General features: G+C 33.9%; 3 protein-coding genes and 1 long non-coding RNA gene across 8 annotated transcripts in view; 1 reads left to right on the top strand and 3 right to left on the bottom strand.

The window, feature by feature from the left end:
- Positions 1–23088, top strand: part of nitr3d (novel immune-type receptor 3d) — a 155516-nt gene that overhangs the window by 112476 nt on the left and 19952 nt on the right. The window lies entirely within an intron of this gene.
- On the bottom strand, positions 3018–5136 carry nitr1a (novel immune-type receptor 1a). 2 transcript variants are annotated; one of them, XM_073906097.1, is made up of 7 exons: positions 5111–5136; positions 4949–5030; positions 4501–4851; positions 4073–4414; positions 3851–3940; positions 3531–3562; positions 3018–3219 (listed from the first exon to the last, which is right to left on the bottom strand). In XM_073906097.1, exons 1-7 carry the CDS (start codon positions 5111–5113, stop codon positions 3085–3087), a joined length of 1035 nt encoding a protein of 344 aa, XP_073762198.1. In that variant the 5' UTR covers positions 5114–5136; the 3' UTR covers positions 3018–3084.
- LOC141375326 (uncharacterized) lies at positions 10381–12704 on the bottom strand. 2 transcript variants are annotated; one of them, XR_012383213.1, is made up of 5 exons: positions 12622–12704; positions 11790–11906; positions 11658–11699; positions 11207–11337; positions 10381–10866 (listed from the first exon to the last, which is right to left on the bottom strand). It is a non-coding gene; the product is annotated as an uncharacterized lncRNA (long non-coding RNA). The 2 variants fall into 2 exon arrangements; XR_012383212.1 differs by having other exon boundaries at positions 11251–11337.
- On the bottom strand, positions 16739–22800 carry nitr2b (novel immune-type receptor 2b). 2 transcript variants are annotated; one of them, XM_073908208.1, is made up of 7 exons: positions 21315–22800; positions 20593–20687; positions 20150–20497; positions 19764–20075; positions 19573–19683; positions 19450–19484; positions 16739–17593 (listed from the first exon to the last, which is right to left on the bottom strand). In XM_073908208.1, the coding sequence occupies exons 2-7, from the start codon at positions 20675–20677 to the stop codon at positions 17501–17503; spliced, it is 984 nt and encodes a 327-aa protein (XP_073764309.1). In that variant the 5' UTR covers positions 20678–20687; positions 21315–22800; the 3' UTR covers positions 16739–17500. The 2 variants fall into 2 exon arrangements, with proteins under 2 accessions (XP_073764309.1, XP_017212399.2); XM_017356910.3 differs by having other exon boundaries at positions 19450–19480.

Genomic DNA, 23088 nt, shown 5'->3' with positions numbered 1-23088 from the left:
TTGACGGTGCTTTCCATACACAGTTCCATACACAGGGCCTGTGTGTGTGTGTGTGTGTGTGTGTGTGAGAGAGAGAGAGAGAGAGAAATGGAGTACTTTTATTAGCTCAATCGCAGTTAAATAGGGGCTTTTGCTGTATATTTCAGTGAAAGACTGATCCAGCAAACACACACAGGCCCCGTTTACACTAATGCGTTTTAGTTTGAAAACGCATAAGTTTTGCTACGGTTACGCCAACCGTCCACACTACGCCGGAGTTCTCGAGCGCCGAAAACGGATCGTTTCGAAAACGCTGGAGAGGCCGTTTTCATTCTAAAACGCTGCTGCTCCGTCTCAGTGTGGATGATGGAAAACGGAGAAATCTGAAAACGGAGGCGGGGCTGCAGACGTTCGTCTCTCTGATTGGGGCTTTTTCTGAATATTAAGTAGCCTAACACGCACAGTTCAGTCCTGCATCTTCTCCGTGTAAGTTCAGACTTCGCAAGTTTGATCAAGGCTGCATCTCTTCTTCTCAGTTTGATATGGAAAAGCAGACTATACCGAGGACACGGGTAAATCTTCAAAGGGAACAGTGTACTTTATAACTTCATTCACATCACCCTGGCTTCGTTGTTTCACTTTCTCAACAATAAAATGTAAACATGATATAAGGAACTGCCTATTTTCATTTTAATATTAGCAACTTAGACAGCAGAAATGTTGAGGCGTCGTGCTGCATAAGATGAGTGTCATCTTCACTGTCTGGATATTTATAACAAAACGGAGTTGATAACAACTGCCTCCTTTCAATTTCAGTGAAAATACGAAACACACCCTCTCTTTTGCTGAGTATCAGCTTTAAGAATTGATAATGGCCATTTAAAAAGTATAACATACAATAAGTTTATACATTATAGGAAATAAAGGCAAGCGATCAGTCAATATACAGAATAGGCTACGTGGTTTCATTAATCATTAACTTATCTTTGCGCTCAGCCAAAACACGTTACCTGAGAACAAGTAATAGATTCCAATGCCCAAAGTCAGGGAATATGTCGTTAGATAAAGACAACAAGATAAATGAAATATCCCGTTTAATAAATATAGTGAGATTAGATCCAGCGGGAGATGCTTGATGAGAAGTCCGACTAGCACAGCTCTCAACTGGGTAGATGGGCGCAGCGCTTGCCCGAGAGCGTCTGTGTGGTCACGTGATGTGCGTTTTCAGCGTTTTGGTGTGGACGGAGAGCAGTTCAGAAACGCTGGGTAAAACGCGAGTGTGGACGCGGATCGTTTTCATTCTAAAACGCCGTTTTAAAACTAAAACGTACTAGTGTAAACGGGGCCACAGTGAAATTGTGCACAGTTTATGAGTTTTAAGTAGTTGGAGTGTTGTAAATACTCGCGATCACCTCCCTCGCGACAGAGCGCATATGAGGTAAATGACGTCAGTAATAACCGGTTATGATTATTACTGAACCGATACCGAATTGTCCGCGTCTGCATCGCAGTACACCGAAGAAACGATTAATTTTGATACCCCTAATTGTGTGTGACCCTCATGAGCTTGGAGGACTGCATCCATACATCTCTGCAATGACTCAATTAACTTACTAATAAAGTCATCTGGAATGGCTCCCAGAGGACTCCCAGAGTTCATCTAGATTCTTTGGACTCATCTTCAATGCCTCCTCCTTCATCTTACCCCAGACATGCTCAATAATGTTCATCTCTTATGACTGGGCGGGCCATTCCTGGAACACCTTGACCTTCTTAGCTTTCAGGAACTTTGTGGAGGCTGAAGTATCAGAAGGAGCGCTATCCTAAGAATTTGCTCTCTCCTTTGGTTTGTATTGTAATGGGCAGCACAAATGTCTTGATACATCTCTGCAGATATCTTGCATGCCCCCATACTGAATGTTACCCCAAACCATGACTTTACCGTCACCAAACTTGACTGATTTCTGTGAGTATCTTGGGTCCAGGCTTAAGTCCATGATTAAGATGCAGTTCAACAGATGAATCTTCTTAAAAATTTACCTTCTGACACTTATCCAAATTATCAACTAGAAGGCAAGTTATTATTTGTTGCTCTTACAACTGGGATCAATGACAAGGCTTTTGTCAGGTAGTGTGTGTGTGTGTGTGTGTGTGTGTGTGTGTGTGTGTGTGTGTATTTGTGTTTTTAATATTAATTTTCTTATATAATTGAATAATATACAAATGTTTCTGTGATTTATACAATAATATTTGAAAAGTCTTTTAGCTGATGCATTAACTGAGCGACCTGCATAGCTTTGTTTATTAAATAACTTTAAACCTTAAAGTTAAGATTTTTTAAAATAGTTTGTGTCTCTTATATTTACCCAATTATTTTTCACATATCCACAGATAAAAAAAGACATACACTTTAGCAAAGAGTTGTTTGTGATTAGTTGAACTTTTCTGCATTATTTGTTAGCAAAGTATCAGGACAGTATCAAGAGTAAATTTTCAATAAATAAATGCATTTAAATATATAAGAGTTCAATCAGACAAACAGTTCTTCTGTTTTTATTTAGACAGATGTGGTTTTTCAAAAGCATAGACAGGGTAAAAGGTACTTCAAACTGGATTCAGAAATTCATATATTTAGATAAAACAATAGACTGGATTTTTAAAAGCGCTTCAGGACAGTAAATGTTATCACAAAATCAAGACATTAAGGAGCATAAAATGCAATCCATACTAAACACTTCTGTAGCTTTATTTGCAGTTTTTTTGCTAAATGTTTTAATATTTTAAATGTTGCATATTTGCTGAATGTGATATTATGAACAGAAAGACATGCAGTACTGAATAAGAGATACAGCAGCAATAACAGACAAAACAGAGCTACATTTGGCTTGTACTGTATTTGAGTGAAAGAATTGTGAAGCCAAAGAGTTAAACAAGCTCTGACGAGATCTGTTAATGCCCACATGTGCACGCAATCAAGTATATTCAGAATAAAACATGTTCAAAATGACATTTCAGATTATATTTAAAAAACAATAAGTTGACATTATTTTCTGCAAACACATCATGAACATGAACTAAACTGCATTTAGACTTGAGTTGAACTTCTTATGGCCTGAAGCGTTTTGTAGGCATTTTTTGAGTCATCATGCTGTACTTTACAAATGAATGTTCTTCAGAAAACTTCACATCGAGTCCTTCAATCAAATTATTTTGGGCAGCAAAGATCAGAATGTCTTCACCCTACAATAATCAGAGAAAAACAATCAATCAAATTTAAAAAGGTCTTTAACATTGTATTTTTTGCACTTGATATGATTGGCTATGTTATTCTAAATGAAATATCTTAAAGTTAAATCTACTCTAAATGTAAAATATAAAGATTCAAATAATTGTAATTGTAAAATTACTGTTGTTTTTTACAATTCTAAGAAATAATTTCAAAAACTTACTTGATTGCCTTGAGATTCATGGATTGTGGATGAAAAAGGAAAAAAAAAAATTAAAAAGCAATAAAACGTAACAAGTTGTCCCGTGGGTCTTAAAAAGGTAACAAAAATATATATTTCCCCTCTAGCACAAATATCTAAAAACATCCTTATCAAGTTTGTTTTATACTTTTTTTATTGTTGATTTTTCTAAGCATACTAGTGGCATTATTATTATTATTATGTTTTTGGAGTGTCGTCATAAGCTATGGGAAATATGACTCCAATAGTGTTTAATATTTGTCTCTCTTTGTCTTACAAAGGTCTTTATAAATGTACGTTGATAAAACCCACAGAAGCCAGTATATATGTATTGTAATTATATATGTGCAATTACAAATACATGTTAGCAGTAAGTGTCCCAATAAATATCTTACCTTTCTTACATTGTTTTATGGTCACAAAAACAGCGTATGCCAAAAATAAGATGTTTAAAATCCCCATAGCAAAAAGAGTTGGGTTTACAGCATTACATTCTGAAATTACAAAACATTCAATATGTGATTCAGTGTGCTGATTGTAGATCAGTTCATAGAGTTTTCCAGCAATATCTGAATCAAATATTCCTCCTGAATAGCAAGCTTTAAATATTTCTCTAAAAACCTTACCTCTAATATTCAGTTGAGTTCCTCTTCCAAACAGTATTTCTCCACATGTGGCCACAGCACAGTAGTAAATGCCAGAATCAGAGCGACTGATGTTGTTCTTGTGGAGACTGTAGACACAGCTCTGTGTTTGAGACTCAGTGGTTTTCTTACAGCGGCCATTTCTCTCTCCTTTGGTGTAAAGCACTCCTTCAGGGTGTCCTGAGCTTTGCTTGAACCAGTAGACGCTGTGATCTCCTGCACAGCTCTCAGTGAAGATGCTGCACTGCAAATTGACTGCATCTCCTGGATCAACAGTTTCTATCAAAGACTGATGAAGATTTGTGTTTCTGTCTGCGGCTGCGTCTTTACAAACACAGAATATAGTCAGTACAAAAATAAATAAAAATCAGGCACAACAGACCAAACAAAACCTAAAAAAAAAAAAGTACCTTTGACAAGCAATCTAGTTGCTGTGCCCATTCCAATGGTTTCATATGCTGAAACTACACAGAAATATGTTGCAGAGTCTGAAGGCTTTGTCTTTAAAATGGTCAGATTAAAATAATCGTATACATTGGTAACATTAAAGCGATTTGTTTTCTCAAAGCTGGAATTCCACTTAAGCTGTTTTTTTAAATCTAAGGACACTATCTGTAGGTATTTTCCAACAGTTGTCTGTTTAAACCATGCTTTTGTCGATGGTACATGCCCTGGAAATATGCAGGTAAAGTTTACATCCCCGCCAGCTTCAACTATTTTTACATTATCTTCCTGAACAACATCAAAACCAGTGGAGCAGACTGCAAATAAAGCACAAAACAGTTGAAAAAAGTTAAAGTAATTATATAGTGTTAAATGTATTTTGATTAATATTTAAAAAGACATTTAGGTATTTACATATAGTTGAGGAAAGCAACACAATGAAGTAATATCTCATTATCAGTCGTCCTCTAAAATGATCCTTGTGCTTTGAATTCCCCTATAAAAAGTGAACGAATGATCAAGCTTTCAAACCATTTGCTCATGCTAGAAAATAAGAGTAGATGAATGTGTCCTCACCATGTGTCCATCAGCCTCTTCTTCAGTCAACTGAGGCTCTAATGCACTTTCACCTTAACTTTTTTTGCTTTCACACCACATACCACATCAGAATGACTAGAAAAAAAAATCAACCAACCATCCTTCCAATACTCAAACAAAACCCCCATTTATTAATCCATGTATTATAATTGAACAAGTTCTAACTAACTTGAAGTTAGATATTGTGCACCTTAAAATGGCCACTCTCAAAACAATGAGAGAGTAATGTTCTTTCACTGCTTCAAAAATATGCTGTGTGGTTTACCACTGGAAAAAGACGGAAATAAGGGCCTCTAATTTCCTGTTTTTGATGATAAAAATTTAATAAATGAGTCTTTGCATGTGAATAAGGGGGTTTACAGACATATTTTGATTTGATATATGCATGGTATGTGTGTGTGTGTGTGTGCACACTCTAGACAAAATAAAGGAGACACTGCTCGCTGCAGAGCCATTTGAGCAGAGCTGAGCTCCAGCGATAGGGAGCATGAGCTCTCGCTCCTCCTCCTATAAGCTGTTTTAATGCTTACACCAACCCCACTCCTAACCCTACCCCCAGTGACATCACTCGTAGAAAAAGTGCAAGAAAGAGGAGCTCAAGCTCAAGCTCCCCCTCGCTGGAGCTCAGCTCTGCCCAATTGGCTCTGCAGTGAGCACCACTTGAAATAAAGCCCAATACATTGTTAAAGAGGTCATGAACTGTTTTTATTATTTTTTGTTGTTGTCTGATGTCAACTTGGTTTTTACTTTTAAAACTATCAATATCTTTAGGTTATAATGTTTTCTTTGTACCTTGTTTTTGAGTCTGTCTCAGAGGTAATTCTGTAATTTGTTTTTCATATATTTGTGTACAACCACAATAACAACTAAACATCTAAAATAAGTTGATTTTATATTTAATGGCATCAACAGATTTCAAAAAGTTGGAACAAGGCCATGTTTACCACTATGAGGCATCCCTTCTTCTTTTTAAAACACTCTGCAAATGTCTGGGTACCGATGAGACAAGTTGCTGAAGTTTAGGAATAGGAATGTTCTCTCAATTATGTTTAATACAGGTTTCTAGGTGCTCGACTGTTTAAGGTCTTTTTTGCCGCATCTTCCTCTTTATGATGCGCCAAATGTTTTTTATAGGTGAAAAATCTGGACTGCAGGCTGGCTATTTTAGTTCCTGGATCCTTCTACGCATCTATGGTGTTGTAATTGATGCAGTATGTAATCTAGCATTGTTATGTTGGAAAATGACAATGGATGAGAGTATAAGTTGTTCTAGAACTTGGATATACCTTTCAGCATTGATGGTCCCTTTCCAGATGTGTAAGCTGCCCATGCCACGTGCACTCATGTAACCCCATACCATCAGAGATGCAGGCTTCTGAACTGAGCGCTGATAAATTTTTTGGAATTGGGTTTGTACAATATATTCATGTAGGCTTTTCATTGTGTTTGTTTCATATAAATAATTATGTTGTTCCTCTCGAAGAACCACGCCGTGTAACATTAGATTGTGTTTAGGCTTGCCAATATGGAAAAAGGCAAAAGATAAAGTATATTTTTCATTGACTGATTTTAATTAATCCTGATAAATGGCATATGCAGTTTAAACAGGTCTCTTCAAAATAAATCTATAGCCTAGTAGTCATGTAAACTCTTAATTGAACTCTTAATCAGGGATTTATATTAAGCTTTCTTGTTGTTGTCTTTCAGAGAAGAACATTTTTCATATTTATTTGAGTGAAGAGTTGGTTGAACTTTTCTGCGTTATTTGTTAGCAAGGTGTTAGTACACTATTGGGAGTAGATTTCAATAAATAAATGCATCTAAATGTATAAGAGTTCAATGAGACAGCCTGCTCTTCTGTTTTTATTTAGACAGCTGTTGGTTTTTAAATGCACACACATGGTAAAAGGTACAGTGGATTGGACTTTTAAAAGTGCTTCAAGAAAAAAATGTTTGCTCAAAATCAAGAAAACAAAAAGAGCATAAAACAAAATCGATAGTAAAACTTTAGTAGCTTTTCTGGAAGTTTTTTTTGTTAATCAATTGTGGTTGATGTTTGTACTGTCTTCACATGCTGAATATATTGAATGTGACATTGAATTTTTGTACCACTATTTAATCACCCAAAGTTACTTTATATAGATAAAACTGTACAGTATTAATGATTATATGTTTCTCATTCTTAACCACAAATGTGGCACCTTTAAACAAACTTAAAATATGATGAGAAGCTTATTTAAAGCTAAAAGCTGTTTGCTGATGTTCACTCCAGCACTTCTCACATTTAGTTTCTTCCTGTCTTTCAAGCAGGAAGTAATGAAACTTGTCTCAGCCTTCTGACTTCAGTAAGAGCCACAGTCACATCCTTTATATGGGCTGGGTCTAAATCTGAAGTTAAAGTTTTTATCATAGTGGTAAAGTCAAAAACAACCATCACACTCTTATGAGTTAAAAAATAAAGTCTGAAAAATACCTTCTGCTGTTTACTCCACAGGCTTTTATCATGTTGTTCCTTTCTTTGTGTTCTGTGTAGGATTTAATGATGTGATGTTGTGTATATTTATGGTTAAGAAACTCAAAACTCCTTTTTATATCAGATCAGTTTGAAATCAAAGATGTCCCTGATTGTATAGGGAGAAGAATAAGTTTGTAAATTAAAGTTAAGCAACATTAAGCATGGCATATTAAAAGCTTTTGAATATGTTCTTCTGAATTAAATGTTTCCTAGCAATCCTAGTTTACTGATTTTAATATTTGTCAGATTATGTTTGCTTGCATTCATTTCATCTCAATATTATCTTATTGAGATTATGCTCACAAACGCTCAGTTTTTTTAATCTGCGTGAATATGTATAAAGGTATGTTAGATCAGTTTTCCAATGCAAAAATTATTTATATCTCTGTCCTTGGTGCTGAAATGACAAATCTGTGTCTTACAGACTTTACTTTAAGACTGATTATCAAGTATCAGAGAGTATGTTAATAGTGTGTTAATAGTTGTGTGTCTGCAGGGCACTGATAAGGCTTTTTCTAGCAATGAAAGAACAGCTGTGGTTTCACATGTTGTGGTGTTGATGCAGCTAGAGGTGTGAAAACAGACTCGGAGGTCATTCTCTGCAAAAAACTAAAATGTGACATACACTCATTAACACTTTAAAGAGTGACATGTCCCTTAAAATGAAAAACAACATTTGAATTAAAACGAAAATGTATTTAGCATTGATGATTTTCCCTTAGAAGTGTATGAAATTTGTACTAGCTCTTATGGTTATTGGTTTTCAGAAATCTGTTTTAAAACAAGTATTTTGTATGTTCATAACTAACATTTGTTAAATTAATTTAATTTTTTTTGTTATTTAAGACCTACAGGATAACTTGCGTTTAATTGCCTTTTAATTAACTGAATATTTTTTCCCTTCATCCACAATCCACAAATCTCAAGACAATCAAGTAAGTTCTTGAAATTATTTCTCAAAATTGTAAATATCAATAGTAGATTTTAAAATTACAATGATTTAAATCTTTATATTTTACATTTAGAGTAGATTTAACTCAGAGATTTTTCATTTAGAATAACATAGCCAATCATATCAAGTGCAAAAAATACAATGTTGAAGGTCCTTTTTAAAAGTTAGATTTGATGTCTTCCCCTGATTATTGTAGGGTAAAGACATTCTGATCTTCGCTGCTCAAAATGATTTTATTAAAGAGGGACTCGGTGTAAAGTTTTCTGAAGAACATTCATTTGTAAAGAACAGCATGATCACTGAAAACATGCCTACAAAATGCTTTAGAAAAAATAAGTTCAACTCAAGCCTAAATATTGCTTAGTTAATTTTCATGATGTGCTGGCAGAAAAAGATGTTAGATTATCATCTTTTTAATGTAATCTGAAAGGTCATTTTGAACTTGTTTTATTCTGAACAGTATCAGTATCTGACAGTAACAGATCACGTTATTTGGTATGTTCAACTCTTTGGCTTCACAATTTTTTAGCTCAAATAAAGAGCCAAATGTAAAAATTGTTATTAATGATACTGGTGTGCAGCATCTACTTGGATGATGCGACGGCAGCCACAGGACAACTGCACCAGTGCGCTCACCACACATCAGCTATAGGTGTAGTAAAGAGACAGTGATAGAGCCAATTTGGTGGAATGAGGATGATTGGGAGGACATGATGGGTAAGGGCTGATGGTGGGAATTTGACCGGGGTTACACCCCTACTCTTTAGAAGTGCCATTGGCATTTTAATGAGCACAGAAAGTCAGGACCTCAGCTTAACGTCTGAAAGACGGCACTCAAAGCAGCATTCAAGAAAGGTCTAGTTCTTTAGGAGCAAAGATGGGCTGATGATCACCAGTTTGACAACAAATGTGAGAAAATTATTAATGAAATGTTTAAAAACAATGTTCCTCAGAGAAAAATAGGAAGGCATTTGGATATTTCACTCTCAACAGTGCATAACATACACTGTTAGACATTTCAAAGGGTTTTTACAGTAACTTACTGGCAACACTGTTGCCAGTAAGTTACTGTATTTTAGATTTACAGTATACAACTGTAAATCCGTTTACAGCATGTTACTGTAGTGTCTGAAAATGGTTAACTACTGTAAAAGCCTAAGTTAACAGTTAGCTACTGTAAACCTTTTAATTTTGTCCTAAATATTTTATAATATAATTCTATTAATATTATTTTAATACTATAGACCTAAAAAAGACACAATTACAAAATATTAACAAAATAAACACTCTTTATTTAAAACATTGGAGATGCTTAAAACAAGCTTAAAATGTGTAAAAACATTACATTTCAATCATTCAAAATATTTTATTTTAAGAAAAAAAAACATTGAAAATGACAAAGCACATTAACATACATGTACAAAACTAATTTAAGTGTCTGACCTGCATATTGTTGAGAAAAAAAAAACCCAATTGTACTAAGTACTACTGACATTAAACCAGACACAATTACAAAATATTCCATTCTTTAAAACATTAATAATGCTTAAAGAATTTAAGGAAAATGTGTGAAAATTACATTAAGCAATAAAATCAACACATTAAAAATAAATAAATCACACAAAGCACTAGAACATACATGTACAATAAAAATTTAAACTTCTGAATTGCATATTGTTGGAAAAATAAATATTTGTAACTATTAGCCGACTCAGAAACAACCCAACTTTAAAAAATTACTAGTTCTGGTGTCAAATGCTCAACAAGGTCTGAATTCACATGTTCAAATGCAATTCATCTTTATTTCTATTGCACTTTTACAATGTAGATCAATGATGTCAAAGCAGCTTAACATAGAAGTTCTTGTAAATTGAAGCTGCTTCAGTCCAGTTTTCAGAATTGAAGCAGTAAATGTCACTGCTGAAAGTCCAAACACTGAAGAGCAAATCCACCGATCCACCAATCGTAGCCAAGTGATCCAGTGGCGACAGTGGCATGGAACAAACTTCACCAACTGACGAAAGTGTAGAATAAAATCCCTTGAGGGAAACCAGGCTCAGTTGGGCACGACCAGTTCTCCTCTAGCCAAACTTGTGCAAGGCCGCAGTCTAGGCACCAGAGGCTTGAAAGTTCACCAGCGGGTGGTCAGGCTGGCCCATTGGATCAATGCGGAAACTCATTGATCACGTGTGTCTTTTAGGATTCACTCCTCCATGACCACCACAGCATCTGGTCAGGATTTGGCCCAGTCCAGGATTATGAAGAACTCTGGATAAGGACAAACAGACTAACATAAGCATAGAAGAAGCTTGTTTAAAAAAAATAAATCATATACTGGTTAATTATTTTGAAGCATGGCAGCTAGGTTGGGGTAGTTTTCAGCTGGTACTGAGCAACTGGCTCCTGCTCATAACCTGCTCACTACCATGTTTAAAAGATAACTAACCAGAATGTCCTGTTTATTTTTTTCCCTAACAAGGTTTTACAAAAACATTGTAGCATTTGTGATGGGTTGATTCACTGCAGGACAGATTAGACTATTTGTTTTATGTATTCCTAATAAACTAAAACTGACTGAATACTGATAAAACTATTGAGAGTGTCTCACCTAATCCAAGTTCTCAGTTAGCTGGTGAAAGAAGGATAACTCACTGTTGTTCATGGTTGTCATTCTCTTCAGTACTTCTCCTGCTATCTTCTGGCTCACTTTGGTTGTTGCTGTGCATTTTGTTTCATCCTCTGGAATTATTTATACAAAAAATTGTATTATTTTATTTATTACAAAATATTTAGGCAACATGAAATGGGGAAAAAGACATTTAATACATAGACAAATGCATGTATCCCAATACTAATTATTGTATTTTGAAATGTCTGACCCATGACAGACCTCAATCTGCTCAAAAATATTATAAACAAAGATGAAAAAAAAACTACTAAATGGTTTAATAAAAAAGGGAAAACGATTTTTTTATTTAGCTAGCAACTAAACATGTGACACATTTTGTATTAAAAGTAACGTTAATATATTGAGAAACAAATAGATGTACAGTACTTACTGTTGTATGAGGTCCAGTTTGCACAGGCAGGCTCCCAGTATTCTATATTGAGACCATAAAAAAGCCAAAAATACAGATAAGAATACCATGCTACAATCAACAATCTCCACACAACTTTTTTTATTTGTTTACCTTGGTTGCTTACTGGTCTTGCTTATTTTTTAAGCATAAGGCTGTGCTGATCAAGATGTTCCTCTGAAATGCTGTTTGTTTCTTCAGACAAAACCTGCTGCTGTGCCAGTGCCATATCTAAACAGAAAAAAATATAATGGTAACAATTATGTTAAACCAAATGTCAAGAGTTGTGATAAAAAAAATAATTAGCAAACAATAAATAGCAAAAAGGTGGTTATAATGCATAGAGGTAAAATTGGTTTTATATTAGCAGATTCAGACTTCCCCCTTAATAATTTAATTTCATAAAAGTATTATTTGCAAACTCTAAATAGCGAAATCATTTTAGCAGCTAACATAATGACTATCAAAGTACAACATGCTCACGGTCAAATAAACAGTGTTAATGTTGATTTCAAGTCATACTGGCATGCTAATTCTGATCGAATATTCAAAGTAACATGGTAAACAGTATAGAGTCTTCTAAATGAACGAATGTGCGAATATAAAACCAACTTTACCTCTATGCATATTGTAACGTTATAGATTTACGTTAGCGTTCTTATAGGTTACGTCGCGATGTTATTTTCTCAAGCTAACGTTATAAGTTACTCTAAACCAGAGAAAAATAAGTTCACAACATCTAATATATAGTATAAATCAATATAAGTTAAACGTTGCACGTTAAAATGAGTTTGAGTCCAATTCAGTATAAACTTAGCTCAGTTTAGCTAACAGTTAACATTACCATTTTAAGATCGCTTCAGCCAATGTTGCCGAGCAAACAAATGCTAATAGAGGTGCTCAAATCAATGTCGAGTGTTGTCAGCACAGACAGACGCGCTTTTACCTGGATTATTTGTTGGTCTTTCATTCATATTCTTCTGGGGGAAAACACTCTCTGCCGGACCGTTGTGTCGTGCTAAGTGTCCTCCAAAACTGTCTGCATACCTCTGGTTCCCTCCTAAACCAAAACCCGCTGCAACACCGGTTCCTATGTAAATAAATAAAAAGATATGACGAGAACAATGGCTAATAGTCATAAACAGTCTTATTTAAAGTAATAGTAGTGTTAATGTAATAAATTAAATAAAGGTAACATCTTAATAGATGATATATTTCTCAAATGGGCGAAATAACGCCAAGCCAGAGAAAATAATAATAGCCAACTTTATACTTTACTTTGTTCTATTCTCGTCCACAAAACATTCTGTAAAATGAAACACTGCCTCAGCTTACCAGAGTAAAGTTTGTTAAATCCAGTATGTTCTTCAGGCACACTAATAAATTGTCCTCCAGAATTGCTCCAGGGTCCTCAGGCAAAATGTGGTGCAGAGTAGTCGAATCGCCGCAAGGTGGCGTTGAAGCAGTTGTGGAAAAAACAGTATAATACACGAATTTTTACAAATACAGTACATCGCTGTATATGTTGTTCGACGTCACACTAAATTCCCATAATGCAACGGTAAATACAGTTATTTACCGTAAAAGGAATTTGCAGTATTACACTGGGTGAAATACAGTAAATAACTGTGTAATTTACAGAAATGTCTAACAGTGTAATTAAAAGATTCAAGGAATCTGGAGGAATTTCAGTGCATCCAGGACAAAGATTCAGGCCTAAACTGAACTGTGATCTCTGATCGCTCAGGCGGCACTGCATCAAGAATCCTCATTCATCTATAAGCAATTTCACCACATGAGCTCAGGACTACTTTGGCCAAAATTACCAAAGTAAGCCAAAGGGAAGCCCTTTGTTAACAGTGTCTAGAAGTGCTGTCAAAATCTCTGGCCTCAGAGGCATCTGGGATGGTCCATCACACAATGAAATTCTGTACTGTGGTCAGATGAATCAGTATTCCAGATATTTTTGGGAAAAAATGGACGCCGTGTGCTCCGGACCTTTAAAGAAAATGGTCATCCAGACTGTTTCCAGCAACAAATTCAAAAGCCAAGATCTGTTATGGTATGGGGTTGTGTCAGTGGCCCGGCAAAGGTCACTTTGCACTTCTGTGATGGCACCATTAATGCTGAATAGTACATAGAGATTTTGGAGCACATTAAGCTGCTGCCTTTTCCAGGTACGCCTATGCATATTTTAATAAGAAAATGCAAAACATTTTCTGCACTGCACACATTACAAAGGCCTGGCTGTGGAGAAAGAGAATACAGATGCTTAAAAGGCCTTTCTGCTGTCCCCGGCCTGTCTCCAATGGAGATTGTGTGGTGCATTTTCAATTACAAGCGCAACAACGAAAACCCCCTAATGTGGCAACCTTAAAACTTTGTTTGCAGGAAGAATGGGACAAAATGACACCTGAAACACTTCATCACTTGGTGTCTTCACTCTCTAAGTGTCTTTTAAGGGTTGTGAAAAGGAATGGCAACATTACAGAGTGGTAAACGCTTTACTGTTCCAACTTATTTTAAAATGTGTTTTAGAATGATGAGGAACACATTAAATAATGTTTGTTGTATTGTCTTCCATACTTTCCCAACTTTTTCTGGTTTGGGGTTGTATTATAACTGAATAATATATACAGATCAACAAAACATGTTATGGATTTACTTGATTGCAGTAAATTTAAAGTTTCAAATGTGAAAAAGGACCATCTCACTATGTGATACTATCATATGCCAATTGCACAGCTGAGAGAAATATTTGAGAAAGGCATTGACTTTATCACAAAGGATTCACATCGGTGTAAAGACTAGTGTGAACACACACACACAAACAAAAACCACAGGTATCACACAAGCATGTTTTTCATCAAACAAGTACACAAAAACGCACTCAAACTTTTCTATTTTAGTGCGGACATTACACAGACATACATTATTTTTCTGTCAGCTTAATGATATTGTCTATGGGCCTAACCATACCTCTACTCCTAAACCCAACCCCTACAGAAACAAGTGTAAGTCATTATATACTAATAAAAGCATTCTCTGGCCAATTTATTAGCATTTTTAATTAGTGAGAGCCTGTGAAATGTTCTCACTAATAGGTCATACTACTGTAAGTTAGGACAGTTGAGTCTTCACAAGTATATCTTGCACTTACACAAACACACACAGTCACACACAAAGTGTCTTCTTTCCATTAACAGGGTCATTATTGTTTTCTAATTGATGTAATTACATAACACTGTGACAGATTTAGGCGCATACACTGAAGAAATCAAGAGAGATAACAAAAATTCTGCTTTAATGTTTGTTGGCATAATAAATGCCATTTAATAGATTTTCTTTTCTGGCGGATTTAGGTAGCAGATGGATATCAAAATATAAAAATGGATAATTTTAAGCAATAAATTATAACATATGTTAAAAACAAGTAGTTGGCAGACGTTGGGGTGGTAGAAGCTGCATAATTTATAGTTTACATTGTATTATGTTGTTATATTATGTTATGTTATGTTATAACACTGGAATGTTCTGATATACTGTAATTGTTGTGCCTCTACTAAATTCTACACAAAATAAATAAAAAAGGCCAAACTCCTTTTTAAAGTCAACATTTGTCTGAACATGAGACCAACAAATCAGAAGGCAGAAACAAAATAGATCATTTCCTGTAGACTGACTGACAGGAAGCAGCAGCTCAGTACAGACTGAGAACTGATGAGGTGAACTGCAGCGGATAAACATTTCTCAAACATACAGTATCAGACATTACTGACAGCACACAACAAATTCACATCATTACGTTATGATTATTTCTAAAGGAAAAGTCTCTTTTGAAACTACTTTTAATTTTTTTTAGGTGATTTAGATCAATGCATTTTTTTTATCCATTTTTCTTTTTATCATTTTTATATTATTTTTTAAATCTGTTGAATTGTGTTTTTTATTTATTAAATGCGCACTCTAATTTATTTGCAATGTTTTGCTTGTTTGCTAATTGCTTAAATAGACACTTCAAGCTTTATACTCAGATGTGTTCGTGCACCTTTGTGCTTTTGCATGCATCTCTTTGCATGCATGATTTTGCACGGTGCGGTTTGAGAATTTTCCAACCACAGGACTGACCAGCTAGTGTGTTCACACCTTTCTCTGAGTCAACATCACACACACCACCGTATTCGCTCAGCTGATCTAACTGGTTGCAATATATGAATTTAATAAGATAAATATGTTATTTTGAAGGTACTGTATACAGAAAATACGGTACTTTTACATTGATGTGCTTTTATTAAATGTCTTTTTTAATTAGTAAAATCGAAGCATTCCGAAAATAAAATTTCAGAAATATATTACAAAGTATTGGTTTAGCACACAATTAGGTATAATATATTTGACTGCAGTCTTTTATGCTGCAGGCCTTGCTTTTTATGGTCTTATTGAGGAGTTTATGCAGACTTTCTCCACTAGAGGGTTCTCACTAACTGCTTATTAATAATACTGGGCTTCACCTCTTTTTGTCAAATACGTAGTCTCTTTAGAAATAAATGAAGCAGTCTAGTGATGTGCCACAATATGATCAATCTCTTAAATTAATTAAAGAGTAAAGATATTTAATATGCAGATGATTCACAACCTTATTTTTGAGTGTATTCATAATGCAATAAAATTTAAATTAATAACAGCCTAACTAATAATGTGAAGCAGTGATTTGCATAGTTCAGTTTTATCTTTTTTGGTAATTTATTTTAATAATAACAAAAAAAGTGAATTTTTAAAATTATATATATATATATATATATATATATATATATATATATATATATATATATATATATATATATATATATATATATATATATATATATATATGTGTGTGTATGTGTGTGTGTGTGTGTGTGTGTGTGTGTGTGTAATGGATTATAAGGTGATACTTCATTGGTCAATAAACTAAATTCAACTATATTTATTAATAAGTATATAAAATCTCCCTTTTTTGATATATGAAATACATTTACTGACTTAATTGATGTAGGGGTAAATAATAAAAGTCAACAGTGTGCGTTTGTACAGTAGCACACTTTAATTCAATCAATATTACTCCAAAATATTGTACAAAATGGTTTCTATTAACTTATAATATTTCAGTACCATGGACAGAGATTTCATTCTAAACTTCAGACATTTACAACAAACCAGTCGATTTTAAATGTATGTAACCCCAAACAATATGCTTATTGAGTGCTATTTAAAATCTATAGTAAAACAGTAGACACAGAAATACAAAAAAACATCTTTAAATTATATCATGGATGACACAGTGGCTCAGTGGTTAGCACTGTTGCCTCACAGCAAGAAGGTCACTGGTTTGAGTCCTGGCTTGGTCAGTTGACATTTCTGTGTGGAGTTTGCATGTTCTCCCTGTGTTTGCTTGGGTGTCCTCCGAGGACTTCAGTTTCCCCCCAGTCTAAGTAAATGCACTGTGAATTAAATAAACTAAATTGGCATATGTGTGATAATGAGAGTGTATGGATGTTTCCCAGTACTGGGTTGGAGCTGGAAGGGCATCCACTGTGTAAAACACATGCTGGATAAGTTGGTAGTTCATTCCACCATGGTGACTCCTGATGAATAAAGGGACTAAGCCGAAGGAAAATAAATGAATGACATTATATTATTCTTTAACTTCAGTTTTTGACATTATAGTTAATATCTATATATTTTAAGCTCAAACAGTTACATGTAATTAAGAGTTCAAAATATGATTGGGTTAACCAGTTAAATCACATCACAACATATTTAATGCCTTACATAAATGAGTACGTTTATCTTAAATGTTTTTCTTTGGGTCTTCTAGAAGTGGAGGACTTTTGTTGGAAGCTCAGTGCAGCATAATTCAAAACACCTCTGTCTTCATCCTAGAACAGCAGTTTACAACATTTAGTCAAATAGGCTATACTGTAAAAGCGGATAGTTACTTTAATGATAAAACATTGCCATAACAGTGACAAGTTAACTTGGTAACACTTTAGTTTAGGTCACAGTTCATGGTATTAACAAACCATTAACTAACATTACTAGCCTAAGTATTATAAGCTGTTTGTTAATAGTTACGAAGGTACAGTAGAAGTTAGGTTTAGGATTAGAGATGCAGAATAAGATCATGCTTTATAACTACTAATGAACAGTTCATGTTTTAATATTAGGCAGGTAGTAAGCTAGTAGTTAATAGACCATTTCAATGTGGTCATGTCATTGGTCCATGAACATTTCCTGCTTGTTATCAAACTATTTCATAACTGTAATAAGAGGCAATTGAAACATAACTTATGTTAAAACAGCTGTCATAACATTATTTATCAATATGTGGCTCTTTTTGGATTCTCGGAAGCTATGGAAATTAAATATGTAAAACAGGAAACATGGGACCACTGTTTTTGTTTACATCCCTCAAAATGGTCTATAGCATGAATTGTGACCTAAATTAAAAAGTGTGTAAACCCGTTGAAACTTGGAACTGTTAGTAGACTTCATTTTTATAATTCTGCACATACAGTGCTCAGCATGTATGAGAACACCCCTCACAAATCTCTTTATAATTAATATTTTCTAGGATGCTTTACAATATTATATCAGTGCATGCAGTATATATTATATTAGTCAGAACTGAAGCAAATTCTAGAGCTAATCTAACAAAATTACTTATAATAACAGTTTAAAAACATTAGTAGCCCAAATGTACACTGTAAAAAATGCAGGGTTCCACACAATTCATTCATGTTGTCCCAACACAAATTGATTAAGTTATTATAGCATTTTTAACAAATTTATGGGGATTGAACATAAATTAAGTAGTCTCAGTGAAATCCCAAGAATTGTGCTGTTTCAGCTAATTTTAAATAAGTGGTTTAAAGGGGGCAAAAAATATATTTTTGAGTGTATATTTTAGGGAATAATATTAAATAAATAAATAAAAACTATTAGCCAGCACTCAATTATAGTGATTCACACCTACCTAACTTTAAATAGTAACAGTTCTTGACCCCAGTGAGCTACAAAATTAAGTAGACGCTTTGAGCTTTACTGTGGTCTAGAAAGTTTCATGATAAAAAAAGTAATTAGAACAATTGTACTGTTCAATATTTGATTTTGTTCATTGACAAACACAGAGAAACATGAATGTAATGTCCTATAAAAACTTCTTGAGAGCCAAGCATCTCATGAGTTTATAATTTAAATTTGATGAAGAAAGCATGCAAAACAAGATTTCTGTAAAAGGTTTTCCAAGACTATATCGGTGTCCTTCTTTCTCTCACAATCAGAGGCATTTTTATATCATATACATCATATATGCCTCTGATATATATTTTATATCAGAGGCATATATATATATATATATATATATATATATATATATATATATATATATATATATATATATATGCATTTTTGTTGAACTTTTGTTGTTAAATGTATTATCTTTCTATTTCTAAAGATGTTTGGTGACCAAAGTATTGTTTTAATAAATATATTTGTTTAATAAATCTGTTTTGTTCAAATGCACCCAAATATATTACCTATATTCACTGAAAAATAGATAAAACTGTTCATTTTCAAAATAGGGTGTAGTGAAATACAGTATACTGAGCACTGTAGTTTATTTTTCTGAGTTTTAAGGCAATGCATTTGTTAAAGTCAACTAATCATTTTAAAAGCAACGGTTTTAAAAAATAGTTATGATTTTATTTTAAGCATTCAACATTGAAATGCTCACCATTAATTGACCAAGCTGAATGTTCTGTGTCCTGTCTTGAAATACAATATTACAACACAAAACTGTGGTTTTAGTGCATGAAATAACTGTTCAGATAGTAAGGTGTACTGGAGTAATTCCTACCGTTCTTTTGGAACTTGTAAAACCGCATGCCCAGAAATATGATCACAATCATTAATAAACTGTTTGAAATTGCCAACGCCAGAGCAACAGTCTTCCAAAGTGTCCAAAAACCTTGAGGAAAAATGCAGAATTTTTTAAAAGTAGCAAAAGAAAATCTGTAAATCTGAAAATAATGCTATGTTTATGTGCACCTGGGATTGTTACCACATCTCCAAACAGTATTTGTCCACAAGCAACCACAGCGCAGTAGTAGATGGCAGGATCTTCATCTGTCTTGGGCAGGCTGTAGATGCATTTGTGTGCAGCTGAGTTGCGATCAGAGCTCTTCTCACACTGAGCGCTCCTGTTGTTCTGAGTGTAGATCACTCCTGGAGGAGATTCTCCAGAGCGCTGTCTGAACCAGTAGACCTTGTGTTCTTCTGCACAGCTCTGAGAGATAACGCTGCACTGCAGATCCTCTGATTCTGATCTCTGATGCTCAGACTTGATGTTCAGTTCACCAGCTAAAAAAAGAAATTAGCAAAATGCTCATTTGACTGAACTCAATGAAGAACATTTAAGTGAATGCTCTGTTTACCGTTAACAATGAGGTCAGTGCTGTTCCCAAATATGAACTCGTACACATATGCAACACAATAGTATGTTGCAGTGTCTGATATTTCAGTGTTTGCGATGCTCAGATTAAAACTACCTTCATCTTTTTCTATAAAGAAGCGGTTTTGTTTGTCAAAGTCATTTTCATATTTGCCAGCTAAACCTTGATATGCTGAAGCAATTAGAAGAGGCTTCTCTCCAACTCTTTGTTTGACCCAAACCACACTGGTTCTTGACTCTTTTGGAAAAATACATGTTAAGTTAACAGCGTCTCCAGCTTGAATAATCTTAACATGATTCTGTCCCTGTTTATTTGCATTATCTGACGTGCCTATAAAAAAGAAAAAGAAAAATCAAACATTATGGGTGGGAAGATGGTTAGTTTTACTCTGATTCATTATGCATAGCAAAACTAAAGTTACTTACATGTTAAAAGGTAAAGCAATAAGATGAAAAAACAATGAATCATTTTAAAAGATTGATAAAAATCAGCTGATTCAGATTTGCTCATGGTGAATCATCTAGAAAGAAAAGAATCGTATCTTAAAAGTGTATATATAAACAATGACACATTTAAGAAGCCTAAATGAAACAGTCCACAATTAATCCCCAGGCTAGATTTGGTTAGTTCACTTGTAAAGACAAATGAGTTAAATATCAATTTTAGCTTAATAAAATTTTAATCTATGACTATTTGTTTTGGTAACACTTTACAATAACTATGTATTATAATGTTGGATAACGAACAAACAATGAACAAATCATATTATTCATTAAATTACAGTATGTATTCATGCTAGTTAACCTTAGTTTATGAAAATACAGTTTTTGATGTTAGTTCATGTTAACTAACAGTGCATTAACACATTATCAAGCATTGATTTGCATTGTATTAATGCATTAGTAAATGTTGAACTATGATTAATAAATGCTGTATCAATCGTACTTGATTCACAATATATTAACTAATGGAACCTTTTTGTAAAGTGTGACCCTTGTTTTTATAATGCACATTTGCACTCTTGGATACATAGCTTTAAACAGCTAAATCAAAATTAATTATTAATAATGTTAATCATTTAGGTTAATAATTTGTTAATAATATAAAGTTAATAATTGTGTGAAGAAAGTCTGAAAGCTTTACTTACAGACGTCATTAAAGATCAAGGCTGGTTTTGGTGTGGAAGCCATGAGGTTTCATCTTCCTTTCAACATAGTCCAAAAGAGAAAGACACAGAGACGCTCACTTATATATACAGTACTGTACTTCCCTGTACTAAAGAAAAGCACATTTACACCATTCCATTGGTTGATTCACATTAATGTTAATGGAGCATTCAAAACATTCAAATCTAAAGTTTACACTTGACTCACACTTTTATACATAAATATATGAACCGTTTATTGACAAATGAATATATCAACAGTTTAAAGTATTTTTTGTTTGTTTTAAATGTGTAGCGTAACATCCACACTGTATGTTGTGTGCATGTATGTGTGGTTAGATGTTTGTGTGTGACCTTTATATTTGTTTGTGTAATGTTTATGAATACTGTATTTCGGTAAGGTGTCATATGGAAAGTTTTTCAAATAGCAGCTTGGCGTGAACATGTTTTCTTCCTTCCTGTTTTCACATTTTGACCACAGTAAAGGATTCTTCACAGCTATTGTGCAACAGCAGAAATTCATGGCCAAAACTGAAGCTGGTTGAAGTGCAAAAGTCTTTGAACCTGTGATCAATGTTTTGTCTGTGCCTGCCTATTTATATCAGTATAATATCATGTTTTGAATTATAATTCAATCAATGTATATAATTGATGTGGTCTCTCATTTACGAAGCAAATAATAAGTTATGACTAAATTAAATAAATACATTATTATTTTGCCACTTTGCTTTTTGTCATTTGTAAAACAAAACAAAAAAAGGAAAAAGTTTAGGGGGAATAAAACGGGAATAAACTGGGGGGCCAATAATTCAGGGGGGGGCTAATAATTCTGACTTCAACTGTAAATATTAACCCTTTAACTGCCCCACTAAGAAAAAAAAAAAAGGATTGCATTTCTTAACTCCTAATGTTGCTAGTTAACACACTCAATGCATTTTTTCCCAACACATCCCATAATTTCTAAAATATCAACCTCCACCAAATAGTTATGTTGGTTTTTGATAAAGTACCGGAATTACTATGATTACTAAATATACTACAAAAGTAAAGGTTAATGGAGAATAACTTTTTTTTTTTTTTTTTACAGTATGCACTATAACTTAATGAGTAAAGTCAAGAAAACAGATATTTGTATAGTGCTTTAAATTATTTTAATAAGTTTTTAACTAAAATGTAAAAGTTATACAAAGCCTAACTTGATATGTTTGGTCAGTTTGATTGAAGTAAGTTGTGATGACTAGAAATGTTTATTTAATTCAATTTAATTAAAAGTAGGGCAGCAATAATTGTTTTTATTGTGTACCTCAATTTCATGTGTCATTCAGTGTATTATTTGCTGTTCCATTTGAACTGAAATTTACTAGCAATAACATTTCTAAAGGGGTTTGTTTTCTGCATATACTAAAGCATTTGTTAAATGCATGCTAAATTGAGCTGTTATTACTGTACATCAACATGCCATTTAAACAATGTGCACACTTGCTCTATAATGTAGTGCTCAGAAATTGAACAAAAAGTGATGCATGAAGTGGAAAAAACAATCTGCTTGGAGTGGTGTTTGTGGGCCGTAATGAGTGTGGGTGTTAAGATAAGCACGACTTGGCCTGTCCTGTGGTTGGAAAACTACTAAAAATATATTACAGTTCACATGAGCTGCCTGACAGGCCAATCTTGCTGAGTTGTTCCTGTGCTTGTGATTCAGCAAATCCTGTTGTGAAAACAATATTTATCACTGATCTGAAAGCAACACAAGCAA

This window comes from Danio rerio, chromosome 7 (assembly GCF_049306965.1).
Source record: "Danio rerio strain Tuebingen ecotype United States chromosome 7, GRCz12tu, whole genome shotgun sequence".
Classification (NCBI taxonomy): domain Eukaryota; kingdom Metazoa; phylum Chordata; class Actinopteri; order Cypriniformes; family Danionidae; genus Danio; species Danio rerio.
The sequence above is the reverse complement of the archived record's forward strand: the minus strand, read 5'-3'. Positions and strand labels throughout refer to the sequence as shown.

Excerpts from the sequence above, each read along its gene's own strand:
- nitr1a (XM_073906097.1), bottom strand. Across the intron at positions 4,415-4,500 it reads AACTAGATTGCTTGTCAAAG|ACGCAGCCGCAGACAGAAAC; the intron begins GTACTTTTTTTT and ends GTGTTTGTAAAG. Across the intron at positions 3,563-3,850 it reads TTTTGTGACCATAAAACAAT|ATATTTGTGCTAGAGGGGAA; the intron begins GTAAGAAAGGTA and ends GGATGTTTTTAG.
- nitr2b (XM_073908208.1), bottom strand. The coding sequence starts at position 20,677 with ATGAGCAAATCTGAATCAGCTGATTTTTATCAATCTTTTAAAATGATT. Across the intron at positions 20,076-20,149 it reads CACTGACCTCATTGTTAACG|CTGGTGAACTGAACATCAAG; the intron begins GTAAACAGAGCA and ends TTCTTTTTTTAG. Across the intron at positions 19,684-19,763 it reads AGATGTGGTAACAATCCCAG|GTTTTTGGACACTTTGGAAG; the intron begins GTGCACATAAAC and ends TTTTTCCTCAAG.